At 59.9% G+C, this 20,059-nt stretch overlaps 9 protein-coding genes across 9 annotated transcripts; 5 read left to right on the top strand and 4 right to left on the bottom strand.

Moving 5' to 3' along the window:
• The first annotated feature begins 505 nt into the window (after nt 1-505).
• BJ171DRAFT_239056 (uncharacterized protein) lies at nt 506-2,287 on the top strand. The gene has a single exon (XM_053106618.1). It carries the CDS (start codon nt 713-715, stop codon nt 2,069-2,071), a length of 1,359 nt encoding a protein of 452 aa, XP_052970464.1. The 5' UTR covers nt 506-712; the 3' UTR covers nt 2,072-2,287.
• On the bottom strand, nt 2,288-5,315 carry BJ171DRAFT_239060 (uncharacterized protein). Its single transcript, XM_053106619.1, has 4 exons — nt 4,898-5,315; nt 3,997-4,715; nt 3,591-3,771; nt 2,288-3,422 (listed from the first exon to the last, which is right to left on the bottom strand). The coding sequence occupies exons 1-4, from the start codon at nt 5,219-5,221 to the stop codon at nt 2,505-2,507; spliced, it is 2,142 nt and encodes a 713-aa protein (XP_052970463.1). The 5' UTR covers nt 5,222-5,315; the 3' UTR covers nt 2,288-2,504.
• A 2,192-nt stretch (nt 5,316-7,507) lies between these two features.
• On the top strand, nt 7,508-10,304 carry BJ171DRAFT_596157 (chitin synthase-domain-containing protein; the record flags this gene model as incomplete). Its single annotated transcript, XM_053114658.1, has 3 exons — nt 7,508-7,774; nt 7,951-8,802; nt 8,934-10,304. 3 exons carry the CDS (start codon nt 7,508-7,510, stop codon nt 9,885-9,887), a joined length of 2,073 nt encoding a protein of 690 aa, XP_052970462.1. The 3' UTR covers nt 9,888-10,304.
• Nucleotides 9,481-10,304, top strand: BJ171DRAFT_491149 (uncharacterized protein). The gene has a single exon (XM_053109707.1). The coding sequence runs from the start codon at nt 9,941-9,943 to the stop codon at nt 10,184-10,186; it is 246 nt and encodes an 81-aa protein (XP_052970461.1). The 5' UTR covers nt 9,481-9,940; the 3' UTR covers nt 10,187-10,304.
• A 374-nt stretch (nt 10,305-10,678) lies between these two features.
• BJ171DRAFT_491148 (uncharacterized protein) lies at nt 10,679-11,909 on the bottom strand. Its single transcript, XM_053109706.1, has 2 exons — nt 11,457-11,909; nt 10,679-11,246 (listed from the first exon to the last, which is right to left on the bottom strand). The coding sequence occupies exons 1-2, from the start codon at nt 11,587-11,589 to the stop codon at nt 11,092-11,094; spliced, it is 288 nt and encodes a 95-aa protein (XP_052970460.1). The 5' UTR covers nt 11,590-11,909; the 3' UTR covers nt 10,679-11,091.
• Nucleotides 11,910-12,360: 451 nt separating this feature from the next.
• BJ171DRAFT_239037 (Nicotianamine synthase) lies at nt 12,361-13,733 on the bottom strand. The gene is made up of 2 exons (XM_053106617.1): nt 12,821-13,733; nt 12,361-12,610 (listed from the first exon to the last, which is right to left on the bottom strand). The coding sequence occupies exons 1-2, from the start codon at nt 13,572-13,574 to the stop codon at nt 12,384-12,386; spliced, it is 981 nt and encodes a 326-aa protein (XP_052970459.1). The 5' UTR covers nt 13,575-13,733; the 3' UTR covers nt 12,361-12,383.
• A 738-nt stretch (nt 13,734-14,471) lies between these two features.
• BJ171DRAFT_491145 (ZIP zinc transporter-domain-containing protein) lies at nt 14,472-15,735 on the top strand. Its single transcript, XM_053109705.1, has one exon. It carries the CDS (start codon nt 14,552-14,554, stop codon nt 15,662-15,664), a length of 1,113 nt encoding a protein of 370 aa, XP_052970458.1. The 5' UTR covers nt 14,472-14,551; the 3' UTR covers nt 15,665-15,735.
• A 182-nt stretch (nt 15,736-15,917) lies between these two features.
• BJ171DRAFT_596153 (uncharacterized protein) lies at nt 15,918-17,789 on the top strand. The gene is made up of 3 exons (XM_053114657.1): nt 15,918-16,253; nt 16,590-17,156; nt 17,377-17,789. The coding sequence occupies exons 1-3, from the start codon at nt 16,109-16,111 to the stop codon at nt 17,493-17,495; spliced, it is 831 nt and encodes a 276-aa protein (XP_052970457.1). The 5' UTR covers nt 15,918-16,108; the 3' UTR covers nt 17,496-17,789.
• A 382-nt stretch (nt 17,790-18,171) lies between these two features.
• Nucleotides 18,172-19,473, bottom strand: BJ171DRAFT_472034 (uncharacterized protein; the record flags this gene model as incomplete). Its single annotated transcript, XM_053108633.1, has 1 exon — nt 18,172-19,473. One exon carries the CDS (start codon nt 19,471-19,473, stop codon nt 18,172-18,174), a length of 1,302 nt encoding a protein of 433 aa, XP_052970456.1.
• Nucleotides 19,474-20,059: the final 586 nt, after the last annotated feature.

Here is a 20,059-nt window from a genome sequence, read left to right as displayed (position 1 = left end):
CGGCTTCCGTGCCGCTGAACCAGCACGGTGATTTTGTGCTGCTCTTCCATTGGGTTTTGCCCTGGCTCGCCATGTGTGCTGCGTGTCTCTCCCGATCCGGTCCGGAGTGCTGCGTCCGGCATGCATGTGCTGCATGGCATCGTGTCACGGCGACGGCCTCGCCCGTGGATGTTCGGATGTGCTCCGATGCGATTCGGTGTGATTCGGTGTGGTCCAACGCAAGCGATGCGGTTGAATGTCTTGCCCGATGTTGCTGCTCGGTCAGCACATGCATGGTTCTGATCCTTTCACAGCAATGAAGCGCCTCAGCCTCTTCACGTCCCCAGATGCATCAGACCCCGTTGAATCCCGTCGTCTGCATCGCTCGCCATCTCGGCGGCGTGGGGTCCGCTTGCCCAGCCCAAGCCAACACCATCCAACACCATCCATCCAACACCATCCAACACCATCCATCCAACACCATCCAACACCATCCATCCAACACCACTCGCCGCCCTTCGATTTGTTTGTCGGTGCTCTCGCCGCTGCCGCTGTCTGTCCTTGCCTCTCCCAGGAATGCCACTCTTGTTCTTGACGGCCGGTCGGTGCCCTGTCGCTTGTCTCTGCCTCACCAGGCGGTCATGCTGGCCGCTTTCGTGGCAAGGCGCATGTTGACGAACCATGTTGACGAGCCATGTTGACGAACCATGTTGATGAACCATGTTGATGAACCATGTTGACGAGCCATGCTGCTCGTCCTCCGTCCTCGACAACCGATTCCTCGCAGGAGATGCCCCTCCGAGAGCCCCGGTCGTCTGGAGGAAGGGGATGCGTCACCGATGCAGTGCCGGCCGAATCATGCATCCGTCTCGACGCATTGCCCTGCGATGAATATTCCCGATCCCAAATCCGATCCCACACCCGCATTGATTCTCCCACCACATCGATTCCGCTCCCACACCTCGCATCTACATTCCCGCTGGCCTCGACCATGGATTATCTCCTCGTCCTGCTCCTGTTGGTCGTGCTATGGATGCTCCAGCGTTGCCACACCCAGACCTGCCTCAACCATCGCTATCTGCGCCAGATTGACCAGCGGCTTGCCATTCTTTCTTCGCGCTGGAATAGTCCCACCGCCGCCGGCTCGCATCCTGCCCATGACCCAGAACCCTCGACCCCAGCAGCGTCGTCTCCTCTGGAGCATATCCGATCGCACGCCGTCGACTCGGACAATACCCTCTCGCTCTGCGCTGGAGCCGAGCGAGACATCCAGTTCCTGCGCTCGCACTTTGTCCATCTCGGCCGTCTACTCGACCTCTTTTCGCGCTGCGCCGTTCTGCTTTCCGAGTCCGCCACCATCCGCCTCGAGGTCCAGTTGTCTCGTTGCTGGGCTCCTCTCCGCTGCCACGACTCTGTCGGCCGCAGGTCGTCTGCAGGCCAGCCGGCATCCACGTCGCCTCTGCGCGAAAGCCCATGCAACTCGGACCTCTCGGAGGATCGGTGCTCGGCCGCGGCTGCTGCATCGCAGGCATCCCAAGCATCGCAGGCATCCCAAGCATCGCAACCATCGCAACCACCATCACAGCGGGAAGAGTGCCTGGTCGAGCTCGCCAGTACGCTGCATCCCCAGATTCAGGATGCGCTGACACAAGCAAAGTCCCGCATCACCCGCATCAGCGTCCAGACGTCGTCGCTCGTGCAGATCCTATCATCATCACCATCATCATCATCGTCGTCGCCATTTCAGAGTTTCCTGCCTGGTGCTTCGATCATGCAGGACATCTGGCGGACCCTTGCCAAGGAAGTTCCTGGCGCTCGTCAATGCTGGGCCTCCATATCGACTCGACTGCCCTGGCCGTTTCAGCTCGCAGCAAGTGTGCTCGAGCCCGAGACGGCGTCGGACGGCTCTCTACTCGAGCCCCGCGTCCTCCTGGAGCAGTATGAGCTCGCAGCCGACGAAGCCACTGCCAAGTTTGAGGAGTTTCTCGCCCAGTACGAAGTGGCGGATTCAGTCATCACAAGAGCCATGCGACTGAGGACCCGATACACTCGGTCCAAAGCCGGCAGCAACAGAGTGGATGCGCAAGACTGAGTTCAGTGCACGCAATCCAATGGCACACCATGTTTTCCTGGATGCGAATACACAACCATCCATCCATCCTATCGCCAGAAACAACACCCAAGGCCCAGAACACAACGGCACTCCCTCAGGACCCACATGGAGGCCCAGCGGCCGGTTCGGCACGAGTCTCTCGACGTTCAGAAATCACGGCATTGTCTAAATGGTCGAATGCATGCACCCACTCTCCCACATCGCAACATCAGCTGTGGGCCATTGATTGAGCAGCTCTCGCTCACAGACCTGTTCCGATAGCCCTTGACTGCAAAGGGCGATAATAGCAATAACTGCCACCGACACATATCCAAGCTATCCGTTTCGATGCCTCCCGAGTCCACTGCTTGCCGCACATTGCGAGCCAACAGGCATCTTCCGTGGGCCTACTGGCGATTGGGCTGCTGCGTTCTCAATCACTGTCTTCGGCCATATGACGCCGGCGTCGGCAGGGCGTTTCCTCGTATTCGCTCAAGATAGAGTCGATAATGAACCTGCTGCTGCTGCCGCTGCCGCCGACCTGTCCCAGCATGGCACTGGCCCCATAGGCTTGCTGCTGCTGGCGTCCAGGTCCCTCTCTGGCCCTTGCTACGGCCGTTGATATGGCTGCGATGCGTGCCGACCGTGCGGCGGTGGGAGAGAGCCTTTCTTTCTGAGGGATAGCCATTCTGCTGGCAAGTCCAAGCTTCTCCTGGGCGTCCGCAGAAACCATCCCGAACGGCCCGCGGGGATGGTCGCGATGATCGTCAAGGCCGACATCGGCGGGCATGAACAGGGACTTGCGAACCTTCTTGGCGGCCTTGCGGGTGGCAAGCCGCTCTGCTTTGGCCAGCTCCCGCTCACGCTCTTGTTGGAGAAGGCTGGAACGGATGGATCCAGGCGACATGCGAGCGTCCTGCGACTCGGATGGCTGCTCGAGCTGCCGGTTGCCTTGCCTTGCCTCTTGCTTCGGATCGGATTCGTCCGGGCTGTGCTTGTGCTTTACCGATTCGTCGTGAGACACTGGCGGGTCTTGGAACACCAGGGTCTCCGCCGAAGCCCGGCCATCGACTGAGCCAACGGGCATGATGGGCGTTGGAATGGGCACCGCTACCGACTGCGACGGCTGCTCGGCGCTGGGCGGAAGCCGCACCTCGGTATCCGGCTCGAGGTGTGAGATTTGGATCGGCACTTGGTCCGGGCCCAGATGGCGGGCAAGCGAGTGCGACCGGACGAGCGAGCCGGCATCGATGCCGTCTGGAAAGCGGGTCACGATGATTGGGATCTGGACCTCGGTGGTGTACGGAGCGATCTTGACGACGAGGAAGTGGCTTACTTGCATGATTTCATCCTGTGTGGGGAGGTCAGGGAAGAGAACCCGAAAGGGAGAGAACGAGAGGGTAGAATACGGTCAGCACATTGATATAAGGGGAAGATGAGATGCAAGTACTGAGTGATGGCCCCCCGAGAACCCCAACTTTCGAATGCAACTTGTTCCCACACGACCAACACGGCTTACATTCGTGTCCGGGACGTATTCGACACCCTTCTCGCGCGGATCCAGCAGCGAAAAGTCGATATCCATGGTGCCCGAGATGCTGAAGAACCGGAAGGGCACGATGCACTCTTCGGCATCGTGGTGGCAGGTGCCGATGGACTCGGTCGAAGGGTTGGTGGGAAAGATGATTGGAACCCGGTGGCTGCATCCAAGGCACAGAGACATGTCCACGGCAGGGTCGTCCACGACAGAGGACGACCAGTACAGAGTGAGCAAAGGCATTAAAAAGCGAGCAGGATCAGTCACAGCTTGACACACAGCGGCATATGGGTTGTGTGGAGCATACCCGCTCACACTCACTCACTCACTCACTCACTCACTCACTCACTCACTCACTCACTCACTCACTCACTCACGGATCGCCTACCTGAATGTATATCGCGATCTCTGCACCAGACAGATGCCAATCTCATCAACGCCCCGGAACCCGCGAACCCACTCGCGATCCACCTCCAGGCGGATCTGCAGACGGGCATCCTCCAGATCCGTGACTCGGGGGCAGTACACCTCAAACCCGCTCAGCGGCCGCCACACCGAGTGCAGCCCGTCGGCCGTGACCTCCCAGGCCTCGACCGACAGGGGCCACTCGAGCGCCGCGAGTTTGTAGACATCAATCTCGGTGGTCAGTACCGACGACGTTGGCGTCAGCAGCGGCAGCCCGCAAAAGCGCGACGAGTACGAGAGCGTTGCGATGAGCAGGTATTGGATCTGTCCGTGTCGCGAGAGGAAGGATGCAGGACAGTGCGACGGAATCCGCAGGCCGAACGCAAACTGAATTTCGTTGCTGTCGTTGCTGCTTTCGTCGTGGTCAGTGTCATTGCCATTGGGGGCTTTGCCGTCCGGGCCCGAAGATGTCTTGGGGTCGCTGGCGCCGGAGAAGGTGCGACCAGCGCTGCCGCTGGCGTTGCCGTCGCTGTTCTTGACGCCGGGCTGGGATATGAGCTTGCCGGGGGCCATCACGCTGTCCCAAAGATCGAGGGTCGTCTGCCAGAGAGTTTTGGCTGGCTGGTTGGACTGGAATGACGAGTCATGGAGGACGATGCAGCGGTCAAAGAGACAGTGCGTGCCCCTGAGATTGGTGGGTGTCTGCACGAGAGAGTCGGATGGTCGCATGAGGCGATGGCGAATACGCGAGCGAGCGAATGACAAGTCAGAGACATGTCAATGCTTAAAGACATGACAACGCTCACAGACATGCCAATGCACCAACATTCGCGTCGGGAACACTTCTGTCCCCTGCTCGCCCTTGCAGCTCCCTTCCAACCCACCTGCGGCTCCTCATAACGCGTTACAGAAGCCCCCAGAAACCGGATCTGCAGCTTGCGCGGAACTCCAGGGCACCGGTCGGTCCGGACCCGAACATGCCCCGAGAATGCAGAGAACGGCTCGTGTGGATCCAGGAAGACATAGGGCTGGTCGAGGCCGAGCTGGATTGCGCTGGTCGGGGTCGCATGGACTCGGGGCTGCTCCTTGCCGGTCCCGTCGGCGGCGCTTGAGGCCAGGGACTCGCTCGAGGCCTGCGGCTGCAGCAGAGGCTGCGCTGCGTCGTCGTCTTCGCCGGAGACTGTTGTGGCTGCAGAAGGACAAGTCATGGTGGAGTTTCTCTCAGAATACGGGTGCGTGAGCGCCGGGTGCCCAAGACAGAGGGTGGTGGTAAGCCAAGGGGGCCTCTCCTGGACAAACGGGGGGCTTGCACCAGCATCGGCCCAGGGTCGACAAAAGGGCGGGCTACTAAGGACCAGCAGTCGGTTTTGGCGGGCTCGGTCATCAGCCGATCGCTATGCCTGTCGATGGATGGGTTCCTCCGAACATTCGCCGGCAAAGGCAAAGATCGACTTGCTTGGTCAAGCCATCAACCTGCATCCAACAATCCAACTATCCAACTACCCAACCACCTAACCACCTAACCATTCAACCACCTAACCATCCAACCGCTCGTCCGTCTCGCCAGGCCATCCCGCCCGCCCCTATCTCTGTCTGCGGTGATTGGTGCATGTCCATGTCTCGCCTCCGCTGCAGCATCGGTGCAGCATTAGATTTCAGGTCCATTTTTTTCTTTGTCGCCAGCTCATGCCCAGGCCCGCCCGCTCAAATTTGCCCATCACCAGCCGCTGCTCCCCCTCTGCCACTCAGCATCGCTGCTCCCACCACCCCAAACCGCCCCGGCGACACAGCCGCAGCCAAGGGCCACTCGCGCAAGTGCCCTGGCGGCTTGTCCAAGCACATGTCGCCTGTCTGCTTGGTGCTATCGCCTGCCAATCGCACGGCCTGGGTGCACCGATGACGCCGCAGATCGCCCACTGGTTCGCCGACATGTCCGGCCTTTTGGCGTGCGCTGTGTTCCTTCGGCATGATGGGGTTGTGTTCCCCGGGCGTCATGGTTGTGTCTCTCGGGCGAAATGGGTGTATCTCTCAGACATGGCAGGGTTTTGCTGCGATGCATTGGACAGCTCAAGCACCACACAACCCGTGCCGACCCGGGCGGAGGGCGGAGGGCAAGGAGAGAAGAAGACCCAACTCCAGTTTGCATGGAGTCCCCATCGTCATGCAGGCGTCGAGTGATAAGCCGGTCCTGTAGAATGCCATCCTTGCCGACACTGGCCGCCCAGTTGCAACTGCACAGCGACGATCTCATCGCCGCCCCGCTTGCCAGCGGATCGAAAATGAGGCGTTGAGCGATACGCTATCGCACTCGAAACCGACACAGCGCGCCTGGATCCTGGTGGATACAGAAGCAGGAGTATGAGCAGCAGTCGCCGCTGCACATGCGAGCTGACAAGATTGCATGTTCCTGCCGCTCCCCCTTGAGCCTTGGGCCGTCGCCGCGGTTGCACCGAAGACCGCCTCCTGGGGTGCTGGCGAGCCGCTGCACCAATCGCCAGGACGGTCGCTGGATTGTCGGTCGTTGGTATCCGATGGTGGGGCGCTCTCGCAACTCGAAGGGGGCAATGGACCGGCGATTGCGATCGCCCACACGTTTCCGGGTTGGCGCAAACACCCGCAAGTCGCAGGCGGCATCAAGAAAGCCGGGCTGCGACACCAAGGCCGCCCAGTGCCAATCGGCGATCGCCAGGCCGATCAACTCTTGTCGCCCGCTCTCGCCCCGCCAGCACAAGGCCCACCAAGCCAGGCAGGCACACCAATCGCGCCGGTGGATGGCTGCTGCTGGGGGGAGCAGTGCAACCCGACCCGTTATCTCCCGTCGCAGCCCGAAAAAAAATTTTTTCTTCACCACATAGCAGCCGCCTTTGCTTGCGCCAGAATCTTTGCTCGACCCTTGCGTTTTTGCCTTGTCTCTGTGAATGTCGGTGTGCCTTCGCGGCTTGACGGCCGAGAGGGGACGAGGGGCGTGCGTTGCTGGTAAACTGTGTGGCGGTAACGGGGACAGGCGCCATCGCCGACCCCCGGCAGCCCGCATGTTACTTCCATAGCCCGGCATCCACAGCGGCCGTGTGCATCCGCCGCGGCCCTTGATGGCGACATGTGCGCCCCTCTGTATCGGCAACACCGGCAGTGTCCCCCCTCTCCCCCCAGTCTCGTCCGGCCCAGCAGCACGGCCTCTGCGGGTGGATTTGTCCCTCCGCCACCATTACGCAAGCTTGCGCTGCAAATTCGCAGCCTCCTTGCGGCCAACAGCTTCGCCAGCCTCGCCAAGCTCGCCTCCAGCCCAGGGCGATCGCATAAAAGCCCGCGCCAGGTCGCCGACGATTCCCCTCATCCCCGCCTGCTGCTGGTGCATCTCCCATAGCGTCCCAGTCTCTGGTGACCACCCATCTCCGCTCCCCTCCCGCACCCCATCCTCCTTCTCCCCTTTCCCACAGCCATTGGCTCCACCTGCCTCCATCGCTGCTCCCTTCCTTCCGCATACTCCTGTCAGCATGACCTCTGCCTCCAAGTTGGTGCCCACGCTGGCACTCCTGGCCCTGCTCGCCGTCTCGGCCAATGCCCAGGGCCAGAATGTCTCCACCACCATCAATACCTTTAGCGACTCGGTGAACGCCGGCATCTGGGACCTGCCCGTGTGGGTCCGCTACGTCCAGGGCGCCCTCACTCTCGTGGCCTTCCTTGACTTTGCCATCTTTACCGGCTGCTTCCTCTATGGCATGTGTCTCGCCGGGATTGCGTCCAAGGGGTTCTTCAACAAGGTCGGTATCTGCATCCACGACCCCCATGCTATCTGCCATCTGCTTCATGCACATAGTTCATGCACTTAGTTCACGCACATACTTGATGCCACATGCACATGACATACTTGATGCCACATGCACATGACACTTCGCGTCTGCTGACCATGAATACCCTGCCGCCCTGTCCCCTGCAGACCATGCCTTTCTTGTCCTCGATCTTGTTCCTGGTCCTGCGCTTCTGCTACTTCCCGTTCCTCTATGTCCTCATCCCCGTCGCCGGTCTGCCAAAGTTCCCCATGTGGGTCAACCAACTGGTCTTTGTCGGCTTGGTGTTCATGTACATCACCCTGCTGATCGCCCCAGTCACCTTCGGCATCATCTATGCCGTCAAGTACCGCAGCTGGGCCAACGCCAAGCGCGGCGACCCCAGTGTCCTCGAAAACGCCCGCCAAAAGGTCGACCAGCTCAAGCAAGTTCCCAAGATGGTCGTCGTCATGCCCATCTACAACGAGGAACCCGATGCCCTCATCACGGCCGTCAACTCGATCGTCACCTGCGAGTACCCCTGTGCTCAGATCACCGTTTTCCTGAGCTTCGACAGCTCCGAGGAGTCGGAGCTCTTCCTGGCCCTCATGAAGGTCCTGACCCACGGCGGCGAGCGGCCCGAGGGCGGCTATGGTGCCCAGGTCCGCCTCATCTACCGCGGCGTCTACTTTATTGTCAACCGCTTCCCACACGGCGGCAAGCGCCACGTCCAGGCCCTCACCTTTGACCAGATCCGCTACGACCCTTACTTCCAGAAGGACGAGACCCTGATCCTCTTTATCGACTCGGACATTGTGCTGTACGAGGACGCCATGGTCGAGTTTGCCACCGCCCTCGACAAGAACCCCAAGCTCGTCGGCATGACCGGCTTCATCTCGGTTCTCGCCAAGAAACCCAAGTTCTGGTGGTGGTTCCAGGACGTTGAGTATGTCACCGGCCAGGTCTTCAACCGAGCCCTCGAGTCTGGCCTGGGTGGCGTCACCTGCCTTCCCGGTGCTCTGGTAAGCGAACGAATGCCTTGCCTGCTGCACCATCCATCGGCACATTGCCTGCTGCACCATCCATCGGCACATTGCTTGTGCAGCCAAACTCACCGCTCTCGTCTCGTCGTTGCTGCCTTTCCGCCATCCAGACCATGATCCGCCTCAAGCAGCTCACCGTCGCCGCCGAGACCTACTTCTCCGAGCTCGACACCAAGAATATCTTCAACTACCACCGCTACTACCTCGGCGAAGACCGCTACCTGACCCATCTTCTGATGGAGCAGGAAAAGAGCTATGCCATCGGATTCTGCCCCACGGCCCGTGCCAAGACCGAGGCCCCTGCCACCTGGAAGCAGTTCCTCAAGCAGCGCCGCCGCTGGCTGCTCGGTGCCTTTGCCAACGAAGTCTACTTCCTGTCGAGTGCCAAGCTGTGGGCCCGTGCGCCGCTCCTGCTCACCTACGTGACCGCCAACTTTTCGTGCCGCTCGACAGGCTTCTTCTTCTTCATCATTCTCTTCCAGATGGCGGCCGGATCCAAGTTTGACCCGACGGTCATGTACATGATCTGGGTGCCGCTGCTGTTCTTCTGGATCCTCGTCTCGATCTTTGCCATCATTCTCAAGCGCTCCAAGGTCGCGCTGATGTACCCGCTCATGCTCATCCTCAACCCCTGGGTCAACTTCTTCATCAACATCTACTCGATTCGAACCTGGAACCTGCGCTCGTGGGGCGGACCCCGTACCGATGTCGCCTCCCCCGTCGTCGATGTCTGCATCGTCACCGACCTCGTTCCTGACCCGGAGACCCAGACCCTGCGCGACTACGAAGTCGAGGACCCTGCCCTGGGCAAGAAGGTCGTTGTCCAGAAGAAGAACGACACTGCCGACGGCGCCTTCTCCGAGTCTGCCAAGGCCGACACCAAGACCGACCTCGACGAGATTGTCGTCATCCGCGAGCGCGACGATGATGCCTCGACCCTCAATGGAGATGCCACCCGCCGCAACTCCATTGCCTCGGAGCCCGAGTCGTCCGCGCCGACGATGGCTCCCTCGTCCAGCGTGTCTCCCTTCTTCACTCCGGAACCAAGATCGGACGCGCAGTGAAAACCTCATAGCCAACTCCGCCGCCAAAGCCAGCCGCCGTTCGCACGACTTGGATGTGTGTATATTATGTGTATCCCGCGAACACCATGCTTCGTTGTTGGTTTGTTTTTTGCCTCACGTTCTGTGGATCACACAGATCCAACAGCTTCGCATTCCATGCTCTACCGAGCTTCGATCCAGCTATCGACATTGCCACCACCACCGCCATCTCAACCACCACCGCCATCTCAACCACCACCGCCATCTCAACCACCACCACACATCGCACACCGCACCTGGTTCGAAGCTCCATGCTTTAGTCTTGTATCGTTTCCATCTCTCTCTCTCTCTTGCGCTCTTCCTCTCTCTCTCTTTCTCTCTCTCTCTCTGCGAACCGATGCGTCGCAATCTATGTCCTTTTCTATCTCTCTCGCTCGCTTGTTGCTCCTATGAAATTCCAGTTGGTCGATGTGGCTTACAATTAGCCCGAGCACCACTATTGCTACCGTACTCTATCCCTGGCTGCTACCATAAGCAAAAATACATCTCCGATAAGCTCGGGATATCATACCCAAAACCAAAAGCAAACAGGGGAAATCCTAGATATTGTGCAGTCCTGCATGGAGCGAGAGGCGGTGGGGGGAAACCCGTTTTCTGCTGTGGGGAGATGCATGGAGCAAAGCATTATACACTCGCTCCAACATCATTGCATTCCCCCCCCCGCCCACCAAGAGCGTCATTGTGTTGTCTCATGCGGCTTTATTGGAATGGTATCGTATCGTATCGTATCGTTGTCTGCTCCTGAACTTGATCCTATACTTCAGCAACAAGCTATTCGGAAACAAGCAAAAAGGCAAAAAAAAAAAAGGGCGAGACAGAGAGATTGAGGGGATGGCGAAACTAGACGAGCTATAAAACAGACTATTCACACAGTAGAAGCGGCAAATCGTCAACTACATGTTTCCCGAGTGCAGCGTTCACCTCCAAACAAGGTGTGGTGTCAAAGTGACTCTGACCCGCTGCAACAACGAGAACAACAGTCTAAAGACCTTGCAAACGTATGACAATGAAGGCTAGCAACCGACACAAGAACGGTGATCGGGTGTGTGGGAAGAGGAGAGGTAGTGGTGGCAGGAGGTAGTGGTGGTGGTGGTGGCAACAGAGGCATGTCTACGCTCGTCCTTGATTCATCCAGAGGCTGGATGAGCCAGCGACGGGAGGCTGCTTATTGAACCTTGGGAGCGACGCACTTGTCGCCGAGCAGCCGGATGGCATTCTTGGCCGACGACTCGTCGCGACAGTGCTGAATGTTGGGGCAGGCATGAGCTTCAGGCAGGCGGTGTCGCGAGCAAAACTTGGAGTTGCAGTAGCGGCAGTCGCCTGGGAACCAAAGCCAAGCGGGTGAGAAAGGCAGTGTATCAGCATGGATGTGTCGTGCATCCGACTAGTGGCATCCGACTAATGGCATCCGACTAATGGCATCCGACTAGTGGCATCCGACTAGTGGCATCCGACTAGTGGCATCCGACTAGTGGCATCCGACTAGTGGCATCCGACTAGCCCGCCTCCCCTCTCAAATGCGCCGCTTACCAACGATCTTGACAGCTCGGTCGGTGCAACCATCGCATCCACACTTGGGAGCGTTGCCCTTGCGAGTGCCAGATGGGGTACTGGCACCGGAGCCGGCAGGGGAAGCATTCAGCGAGCTGTGAGAAGCGTTCATTGCGGAGGGGTTCTGGTGGCGAGGGTGCAGGTTCACTCCAGAGAAAGAGAATCGGGAGACGATCACCGGGAGACGATCGGATCGATTAGTGATGGATGGAAGCGTAGGCGAAGCGAGGCACCAGGTCTGAAGCGAGTCGGGCCCTGAACGAAGATCAGAGGGCGGGAGGGGCTTGGAAGCCTGGGAACAGGAAAGCGGAGTGACCGAGGAACCGACCGGGGGGTTACGATTCCCAGCCGAGATTTATAGTTCTGGGATGCGATCCGTCGCCCACGGGGTATTTGTTGCCGCCGGGGTCTGCTGCCTCTTGCTGCCGGTCCAGCCCATATTTGTGTGTTGGCGACAGCGAAGCGAGGAGGTCGCAGCGACCGATGCCTCTTGGATGCCGTCCATATCGTCGATGGCCCTGGTGACTCGCTGTTGCCTGCCCCAGAGACAACCCTGGCCTGCACCCCTTTGCCGATGACGGTCTGCGGCTTTACCCTGCAAGCCACCGTCGGCATCACAGCCGGCATCAGCAGATGGCAACAGGCGTCGACAACAGCCGTGGAGATGCATCCACAGTCCGCGGCGAGCAACAACGGCAGCCACACCCGCAGCGACAACCAACGCCCAAAGGTCTGCTGGGCTTGACCAGCCACAGAGCGCAACCTTCGCCACCCCAAGCCGCACAACAAGTCTCGCCATTCGTCAGGTATGGTCTGGCAGCATCAATGGTGTATGGGGGAGGCAATAGCCACCGCATCTAGTTTTAGCGATATCCGAGTTGCGAGGAATCGGAGCGGCTGTCTGCATCAGGCCAAGCCAGGTCGCTTGGCGACAATGACGCTGTTGACCACATCGCCGTGCGGAATGAACGTCCCGAGCAGCACCAACCCGGCCTCGCGGACCATGTCGGCATCGACCGTCGGATAGAGAATGCGTCTCAGCCCATCGGCACTCCGGATGACGACGATGGTGTCTGGGCCGGCGTCAACGGCGATCCTGTTCAGGACCTGGACTTTGGCCTTGCGGTTATCGCCTGCAGCAGCATATCGGGGGCAGTGAGTTCAGCAGGCGGCAAGAGCCATTCGACAAACACAGTCGACAAAGACCACACCACCGATAGTGGTATGATGCACCAGCAGCCGGTTCGTGCATCGCACTGGTGCCGTCACAGCCCTCGGCACAGATTCAGCCGCCAGCAGACACCCGCCTCCCCCCCCCAAATCACCGTCGCCAGCCTGCTTACCGACGAGAGCAGCGACGTGGATGAGGTCGTATCCATCGAGGGGAACCTTGGTGGCGCACGCATTGACGGCCTGGACCAGGGGGCTGTCCGCCGAGCCGTCGTCCGAGCATGGACAGGTCTGGTCGATGATGCGCGAGGCGAGCTCGGTGGCCTCCGGACTAATGTCGACGCAGTCGACGACAAGACCTGGGCTGAACAGAAAGGGGAAGCGACCGGCCATGCCGGCCAGAACGATGGCGGAGAGCGGCAGCGGACCCGAACCCAGGAAGGCGATCCGGGAGATGGGCTCGCACTCGGAGGCGGCGCAGGCGGCCACGGCATGGAGCTCCATCCTGGTTAGATCGACATAGTTCTGGTAGTAAGGAAAGGCGCGGACGGCCTCGGAGGTTGGCTCGGAGGGCTCGGAGGTCGGCTCGGAGGGCCGGGTGAGGCGGGCTGTCCAGTACTGCTCCATGCAGAATTCGCCGTTCGAGGCGATCTTGCGGAGAGCCTGGAGGACGTCGCGCAGCTCGGGCGACTCCAGGAGCTCGTTGGTCAGGGCAGCGGGGTGCGGCTGGATGCAGAGGCCGACGAGCTCCGAGAACAGGGCGTTGATCTCGGGCGACGGATGCAGCTCATCGGGGCGGTACTTTGCGAGCTGCTGGTGGAGGAAGATCAGGCGACGGCGCAGGTGGGAGTCTTGCTCGACGGCATCTGGGCAGTTGGTTCCGAGGCCTTGTCGACGGAGACTTGGTCTGGACGCGATAGGCGACATGTTCCAAGGCCGGGCGAGTGGTGGGAGATTGGACAGCTGCAGAGCAAGAAGAGAGCAAGGCGACGGGTGTGATTGGCGAGGCCTCCGGAGGTTGCTGGATCGCGGGCGGTGCGAGATGTCGCAAGCACGAGCAAGCGGGTATAGAGTGCCAGGGAGACGCGGCGACTTTGAACGGCCAATGGCCCCGGCGGTTGCAGAAGAGCAGAGGAGGAGCAAGAGCGGCCCAGACGAGGTGCGGACGGATAAGTCGGCCGAGCGACTGTGCGGACGATCGCGGCCCAACACCGGGGGACCATGATGCGATGGAGTCCGATGCCGTTATTTTGACTGATGGGCTGATGGGCGAGTGCGATACAGGCGTGCAACAGTCTTCCCCCGCATTGCCGGCTGATGGACCAGGGCCTGTCTGACCTCCGTGCACTCTGGCCTATGCCTGCAAAGGGAAATGTCCCCAGTCGCTATCAATGGATCTGTCAATGGCAGACTTGTTGGCGGACGCAAGAGCGACCCTTGGCCAATCGCAGGCCCGAGAATTGGCCCAGCCACGACCGCGCGCCAGGCATGTCGGCAGCAGCAGCCAATGGCCGGCGGGAGAACGAGGGGAGCCGCTCCGGACACGGCGGGGGCGACGGTGCTGCTTGTCTCGAGACCGAACAGCGATATCGGCAGCAGCGCCCGACTGATGGCGGTGGTGTCGCCCGGCTGATGATGTCGGTGGTATTGCTCGGCCAGTATCGATCCGATGGCTTTGTTGCTTTGGCTGCTCTGTGGCAGTGCAGCCGCCTGGATCGACCCGCACTCGAGCCAATCGCGCCAGCCAATCGCCTCCGCCCCCGTCGTTTGGTCGTTTTGGTCGTTTCGTTGCGCTTCACCGCGTCGGTTCTTTCTGGAATTGATCGTGCAGCCCAAGCCCAGGCACAAGCACAAGCCCAAGCCCAAGCCCAAGTTCAAGCCCAGGCTCAAGCCCATCAGCAGCGATGGACATCCTCAACGCCCCCGGCACCTGCTCGCATCCTCCCGCCGGTCATGACCACGACCACGATCACAACCACGGCTCGTGCTCCTCCGGGTCAAGCGGCCTGCCCTCCTTCCTCAGCATCTTCGTCACCGACCCGCACTACAGAGCCTTTGCCCTCGCTTTCCTGGCCAGTCTCGGCACCTTTGTCGGTGGCATCGTCGCCGTCGTCCTCGGCGCCTGCATCGGCGTCTCCGGAACAGCAAAGTCGACCTCGACCCTGCTCGGCGTTCTGCAGTCCTTCTCGGCCGGCGTGATGCTCTACATGACCTTTGTCGATCTTGTTCCCGAGTCGGTCGAGGCCCTGGGTGCCCGCACAACGATGATCTGGTTCTTTGTTGGCGTTGGACTGTTCCTGTTCTTGGAGATGTATCTTTTCCCCGAAGACGCCCACGACCACGCCCACGACCACGGACCCGACCACGGACCCGACCACACCGATGCCAAGACCCGCACCGACCACTCAAAGAAATCATCTGCTGCTCCATCCCAGCCGGGCCATGTCGACATCAGTTCCGCCAAGGGCCGCAAGGAGCTCTTCCGAACCTCGTTTGTCACCTTTGCGGCCCTCGCCCTGCATAACCTGCCCGAGGGCCTGGGCGTCTACCTCTCGACCCTCTCTGACATCCGCCTGGGCATCCAACTGGCCCTCGCCATCATGCTGCACAACATTCCCGAGGGCATGGCCGTCGCCATCCCGCTGTATGTTGCGACGGGCTCCGTCTGGATGGTTCTGGTCATGACGCTGCTCAACGGCCTGGCCGAGCCTCTGGGCGTCGTCGTCGGGGGATACCTCCTCAAGGACTTGCTTTCGCCCGAGGTGCTGAGCTGCTGCCTGGCGGCGGTAGGTGGCATCATGGCCTGCATCTCTCTGCACGAGCTGCTCCCGACGGCCCTCCGCTATGCTGGCAAGGAGCGGACGACCATCTCTCTCTTTGTCGGCATGCTCGTCTGCTTCGTTGCCCTCGAATCCGTCAGCGTGCTGATGGAGGGCGGCCACCTGCACTTCCACGGCGACCACCACCACGACCACCACCACGATCACCACCATCACCACGGTCACAGCGAGCTCTGAGCGTCTGCATCGGCTGTATCTGATAGACCCCGCACATCCCGATGTGGAATACAGGCTTTTGTTGCAGACCATCTGGGCATCTCTTTCTAGTGCACCATCGCGGCTTTGTCGCAGCTACGTCGTGGCTGCTGTCATCCAGCGCTCGCTGAGGGGTGCATTGGTACCATGCATTCCCGCCTGCGTGCCGAAAGCCCGAGGCCGCGAATGCAGTCTCCTGGCTTGGGATCCTGCTTGTCTGCGGTCAGGTTTGCACAGCAGCGGCGGTTCCTTGGCATCGCCGCCGCTTTGGTCGCGCCTTTCGGTCTTGGCCTTCCCATCCTTCCCACCGATACATCTGCCCCTCGACGGAACCCATACTCCCTCCCTTCATCGCCGTGCTTGCTGGCATCTCCTGCACTACCCCCTCGCATTCGATACTCTCACTTCCGGCCCTCGACCCCCCCCATGTCTGACCCTGGATTCCTCACCGAAGAGATCGCGCAGTCGCTCTCGGACAGTGAGAAGGCCTATCGCAGCTATCTGCTCGATACGCTGATCACCAACCTGGTCGTGCTGCGAGAGCAGACGTGGATCGGCAACGACGACTTTGGTAGGGCACTGTTTTGCTGATGGTCGCTAGGAGTCTGCTTGCACTGACCATCGTCCCCGAAGGGTCTATCCGTCGCCTGCTCCTGGCCGAGTTCGGCCTTCCCCCTGGGTCTATTCCGCCCATTATCTTGTCTGTCCTGGGGTGGCGAGCAGGAAGCCGGTGCACGACGACGCCCAGAGTCCCCATCCCGTTATCCCCTCGCATACCTTTTGTCTCTGTGCCATATACCGCATCAAATACTGCGTCGCCGTCGCTGTTGCCACCGATCGACCGCAGCATCGTCCACCCCATGCCCCTGTTGCTCAAATGCCCCATTCTCTTCCTCCCCACAACCAGATACCATCAGCAATGCCCTGAATCTCGAAAAGTTCGACCCGGTGTCAGCTGCCCTCGGGCCCAATCTCGAGTCTGCCGCCCGCGGCATCGGCAACACCTACTACGACGATCCAACCCGCAAGAACGGTATCCGCGGCCTGCTCAAGGGCACCAACTATGGCCGAGGCCACCGGCCCCCGAACAGCGCCAACGACGAGGACGACCAAGCCGACGACTACCAGCAGCAGCAGCAACAGCGGTCGCGCCAGGGCTCGTCGGCCTCAACCTCGTCCGGCGGCAAGCTGGGTGCCTTTGGATCGCAGGTCGGCGGTGCAGCCACTCGCGGCCTCAAAAAGCTGGGCACAATGACGAGCGGGGCTGCCAGCAGCATCACCCGCAAGAACAGCGAGCCCAGCCCCGTTCGCCGCTCGTCGACCCTGACCAGCCCAACCACCATCAGCCGGCCCAGCATCGAGCCCGAATCGTCCAAGTTTGACTTTTACTATGTCGGCATCAGTGAGTTTATCTCGGACGAGCCGGGCGATCTGTCGTTCCGGGAGGGCGATGTGATCGAAGTGATCGAAGAAGGTAGGCGCTCACGGCCATATGCGTTCCGTTGCACCGCGCTCTATGGTCTTGGTCTGCGAACGAGCGACATGCGACATGCGACATGCGACATGAGGATTTGCTCTCCCTGTGCATGGCGCCGATTGCATCGATTGCATCGATTGCGAGTCTTCTTCGACTGACGACGGAATGCTATTCTTGCCCTCACATTCACATCCATTCTGCTGTCTTTGAAATGTAGTCGACGAAAACTGGTGTGAAGGACGCTGCCGAGGCAAAGAGGGGCTCTTCCCGGTGACGTACTGCCGCAAGGAGCATCGCGGCAGTTCGGGTCCTCCCAAGCTCCCATATCGTCGCTGAACAACCCCACACCCGGCAGCCACGATAACATTACTGCTGCCTCGTCCAGTCCAGTCCAGTCCAGCCCAGTCCAGTCCAGCCCTCGATGCAGCACAGTCGCTGGTCATTGATGTGGGCTTTATCGAGTACTTACTTCCACCCCCACTCTCTCGCGCTCGCGACCCTGTGACTATACAAACATGGTCGGTCTCGGCAGAAGTACGCCGGCTCGCATTCGGCCACCACCGGGCCGCTTATCCTCTGGTTGTATTGCAGTCATCCGAGAGCTCTCAATAGACCGAACCGTCTACACCATTTGATGATGCTCTTGTCATTGCTGTCTCCCTCACATTCTCACTGGCACTAGAAGGCACACATGCGCAGCGATGATGGAGATCCCACTGAGCACCATTGGTTCCAGAACTTTATTTCTTGCGAAACAACGGTGCGATCCTCGATATGCAAGCTGCGGCGTATCCCGTGAGGACACCGACAACGACCACAACGGCTTGGGTATTGTCGCATTCACCACAATTTCCACCATCGCCACAGTCATGCAAACTCGGCTGTCCGACGACGATGCCAATTTGGAGCGCGCACTCGATTTGATTTTGGTGTCTTCGGCTGTTTGGGAAACTCGACTCAATACTTTGGGGGCACGGAGCCAGGATCGGACTGTGGCTCTACGTATTCACATTCACATGGGCGCCACTTGCGTTGTCCGCCCAGTCAATGATTCTGCCGTCGATGGCCGCACGGATGACTGTCTCATCCGGTCTCGAGCTTCCGGGTGGGATTCGAAGCGAGATCCCCGGTGTTGGCCCGGGTTGTGTTGCTGTTGGTGTTGAGGCTGGTGCTGGGATGCTCGCTGAGATGGAGAGCAAAGAGTACTTTCCGAAGGGCCGGATCTGGGCGCGCCGTGCTGGCTATCCGAGTTCATCTCGTCGTCAATGGGCCGCTTGATCAGCCTGCGATAGAGCAGATACATGATCACCGAGAGCACCACCACCGTCGACGGCAGCGTTATCATCACGGCGACGGAAGGAATGCGAATGCTCCCTTGGCCCTGCGCCGTTGTGGGACTGTTCCAGTCATTCGAGAAGGAGCCGCCTGCTATATCGCTGTCGCCAGTGGAGTTGGTCAGTCGGAGCTCCTCTGGCGCAGACGACACAAAGCTGGAGAACAGCACAGGAGTGGATGCCGGGAGAGTGTCGATGTTCTCCGTCAGATCAGGTGTCAGCGCGGACGGAAGGAATCCGGGGGGCGAATCCAATGTCCCACTGGCGGGGGAGGTTGAGGTTGAGGTCGAGGTCGAGATTGAGTTCTCAAGCTGGCCAGGCGAGGACTCGAAAGCATGAAGCACAGCAATGTAAAACGACTGCGTGGTTGTGTCGACATGTGTGTGAACCGATGCGTGCGGAGGAGTGCACTCGCTGCAGACCTGCGGACGATCCAAGTCAAAGGTGGCCTCGATGCTACAGCCGGTGCAATTGGCAAGGGAGCAGCCTCCCAAGCACTGGAGACTCGGAGCCAGCACGGCCGAGCTGTTGAGCATGCATATGCTTCCGTGCCGACAGAGGCCGGTTGGCTCGCCTTGGATGACCATGCGGCCAGCGAAAAAGTCCAAGGGGTCGATGGCCGATGCGCTGGTTGACTCGTAGTAGACGCTTGTGTCGTAGGAGTAATCCCAGCCCGTCTCGAACTGCGAGAGCGCCCAGAGACACTGGATCCGCACGGGGAGCCGCGAAAGCTGTGGGATGTAGAGGCATGTCTGGTTGTCGAGATCGCAGAGCGCATCGATGCTGCTGTTGATGATGGTCCGCAGCAATGGCTCAGAATAGAGGACAAAGGAGTCTGCGATGCTTGCGACCGAGCAGTCGCTGGTGGGCTGGCCAAAGTGATAGACAGCAGCAAAGGCTGGGCTCGCAAAGGCGTCGCGCAGAAAGGAGAGCTGGAGAGCAAAGGTCCAGATGCATCCTGGAATCATCCAGTGAGCCATTTGAGCACCGGAATCAATGCAGCAGTGGGGGGGATGGCGGATGGATGTTGCTGATCCCACGTTTGGCGATGTTGGGCTTTGTGAATCGACTTTGACCAAGCTGTGGATGTGCGTGTCCTTGCGCGATTCAGGTGCGAGTCGGCAGAGGTTCTTCAGGACAGATCCGAGAGTATCGGTGTCTGGAGAGAGAAATTCAGCACCGACAAAGGGCAGATAGTCACCACGGATGGGTGGGATGAACGGGTGCAGACCGCCGCTGGGTTACTTCCAGCAGTACGATTCTGAAGCGATGTCTTGGGCAGATCCGCCTGGCCAAGCCAAGACATCTCTGGCAACAATGCCATTGCCGCGAGGATAAGGGCTAGAACATATGGGGAGGATGTGTCCTGCCGAAATACGTCTGGCATTCGGGTGATGCAGCGGGGGCGGCTGTCGGTGATGTGTGATCCATGCAATATGCATTCGCGTGGATTGGGATGGCGTTTCGCTCTCCTTGACAGCGGCTGCTGAGGAAGCGGAGCCTTTTTGTGCGCCAAGAGAGCTATGTGCGAAAGGCATATGCTGCGGCTCTGAAGCGCTTGCGATG

Source organism: Polychytrium aggregatum, assembly GCF_025602895.1.
Source record: "Polychytrium aggregatum strain JEL109 chromosome Unknown BJ171scaffold_5, whole genome shotgun sequence".
Lineage (NCBI taxonomy): Eukaryota > Fungi > Chytridiomycota > Chytridiomycetes > Polychytriales > Polychytrium > Polychytrium aggregatum.
This window is presented reverse-complemented; position numbering and strand designations above follow the sequence as displayed.

Coding starts and splice junctions, on each gene's coding strand:
- BJ171DRAFT_239037 (XM_053106617.1), bottom strand. CDS start 13,574: ATGTCGCCTATCGCGTCCAGACCAAGTCTCCGTCGACAAGGCCTCGGA. Junction 12,611..12,820: donor CCACGTCGCTGCTCTCGTCG/GTAAGCAGGCTG, acceptor ATGCTGCTGCAG/GCGATAACCGCAAGGCCAAA.
- BJ171DRAFT_239060 (XM_053106619.1), bottom strand. CDS start 5,221: ATGACTTGTCCTTCTGCAGCCACAACAGTCTCCGGCGAAGACGACGAC. Junction 4,716..4,897: donor CGCGTTATGAGGAGCCGCAG/GTGGGTTGGAAG, acceptor TCTCTCGTGCAG/ACACCCACCAATCTCAGGGG. Junction 3,423..3,590: donor AATACGTCCCGGACACGAAT/GTAAGCCGTGTT, acceptor CTCCCCACACAG/GATGAAATCATGCAAGTAAG.
- BJ171DRAFT_491149 (XM_053109707.1), top strand. CDS start 9,941: ATGTGTGTATATTATGTGTATCCCGCGAACACCATGCTTCGTTGTTGG.
- BJ171DRAFT_491145 (XM_053109705.1), top strand. CDS start 14,552: ATGGACATCCTCAACGCCCCCGGCACCTGCTCGCATCCTCCCGCCGGT.
- BJ171DRAFT_491148 (XM_053109706.1), bottom strand. CDS start 11,589: ATGAACGCTTCTCACAGCTCGCTGAATGCTTCCCCTGCCGGCTCCGGT. Junction 11,247..11,456: donor CCGAGCTGTCAAGATCGTTG/GTAAGCGGCGCA, acceptor TTTGGTTCCCAG/GCGACTGCCGCTACTGCAAC.
- BJ171DRAFT_239056 (XM_053106618.1), top strand. CDS start 713: ATGTTGACGAGCCATGCTGCTCGTCCTCCGTCCTCGACAACCGATTCC.
- BJ171DRAFT_596153 (XM_053114657.1), top strand. CDS start 16,109: ATGTCTGACCCTGGATTCCTCACCGAAGAGATCGCGCAGTCGCTCTCG. Junction 16,254..16,589: donor GATCGGCAACGACGACTTTG/GTAGGGCACTGT, acceptor CCCCACAACCAG/ATACCATCAGCAATGCCCTG. Junction 17,157..17,376: donor GATCGAAGTGATCGAAGAAG/GTAGGCGCTCAC, acceptor TTTGAAATGTAG/TCGACGAAAACTGGTGTGAA.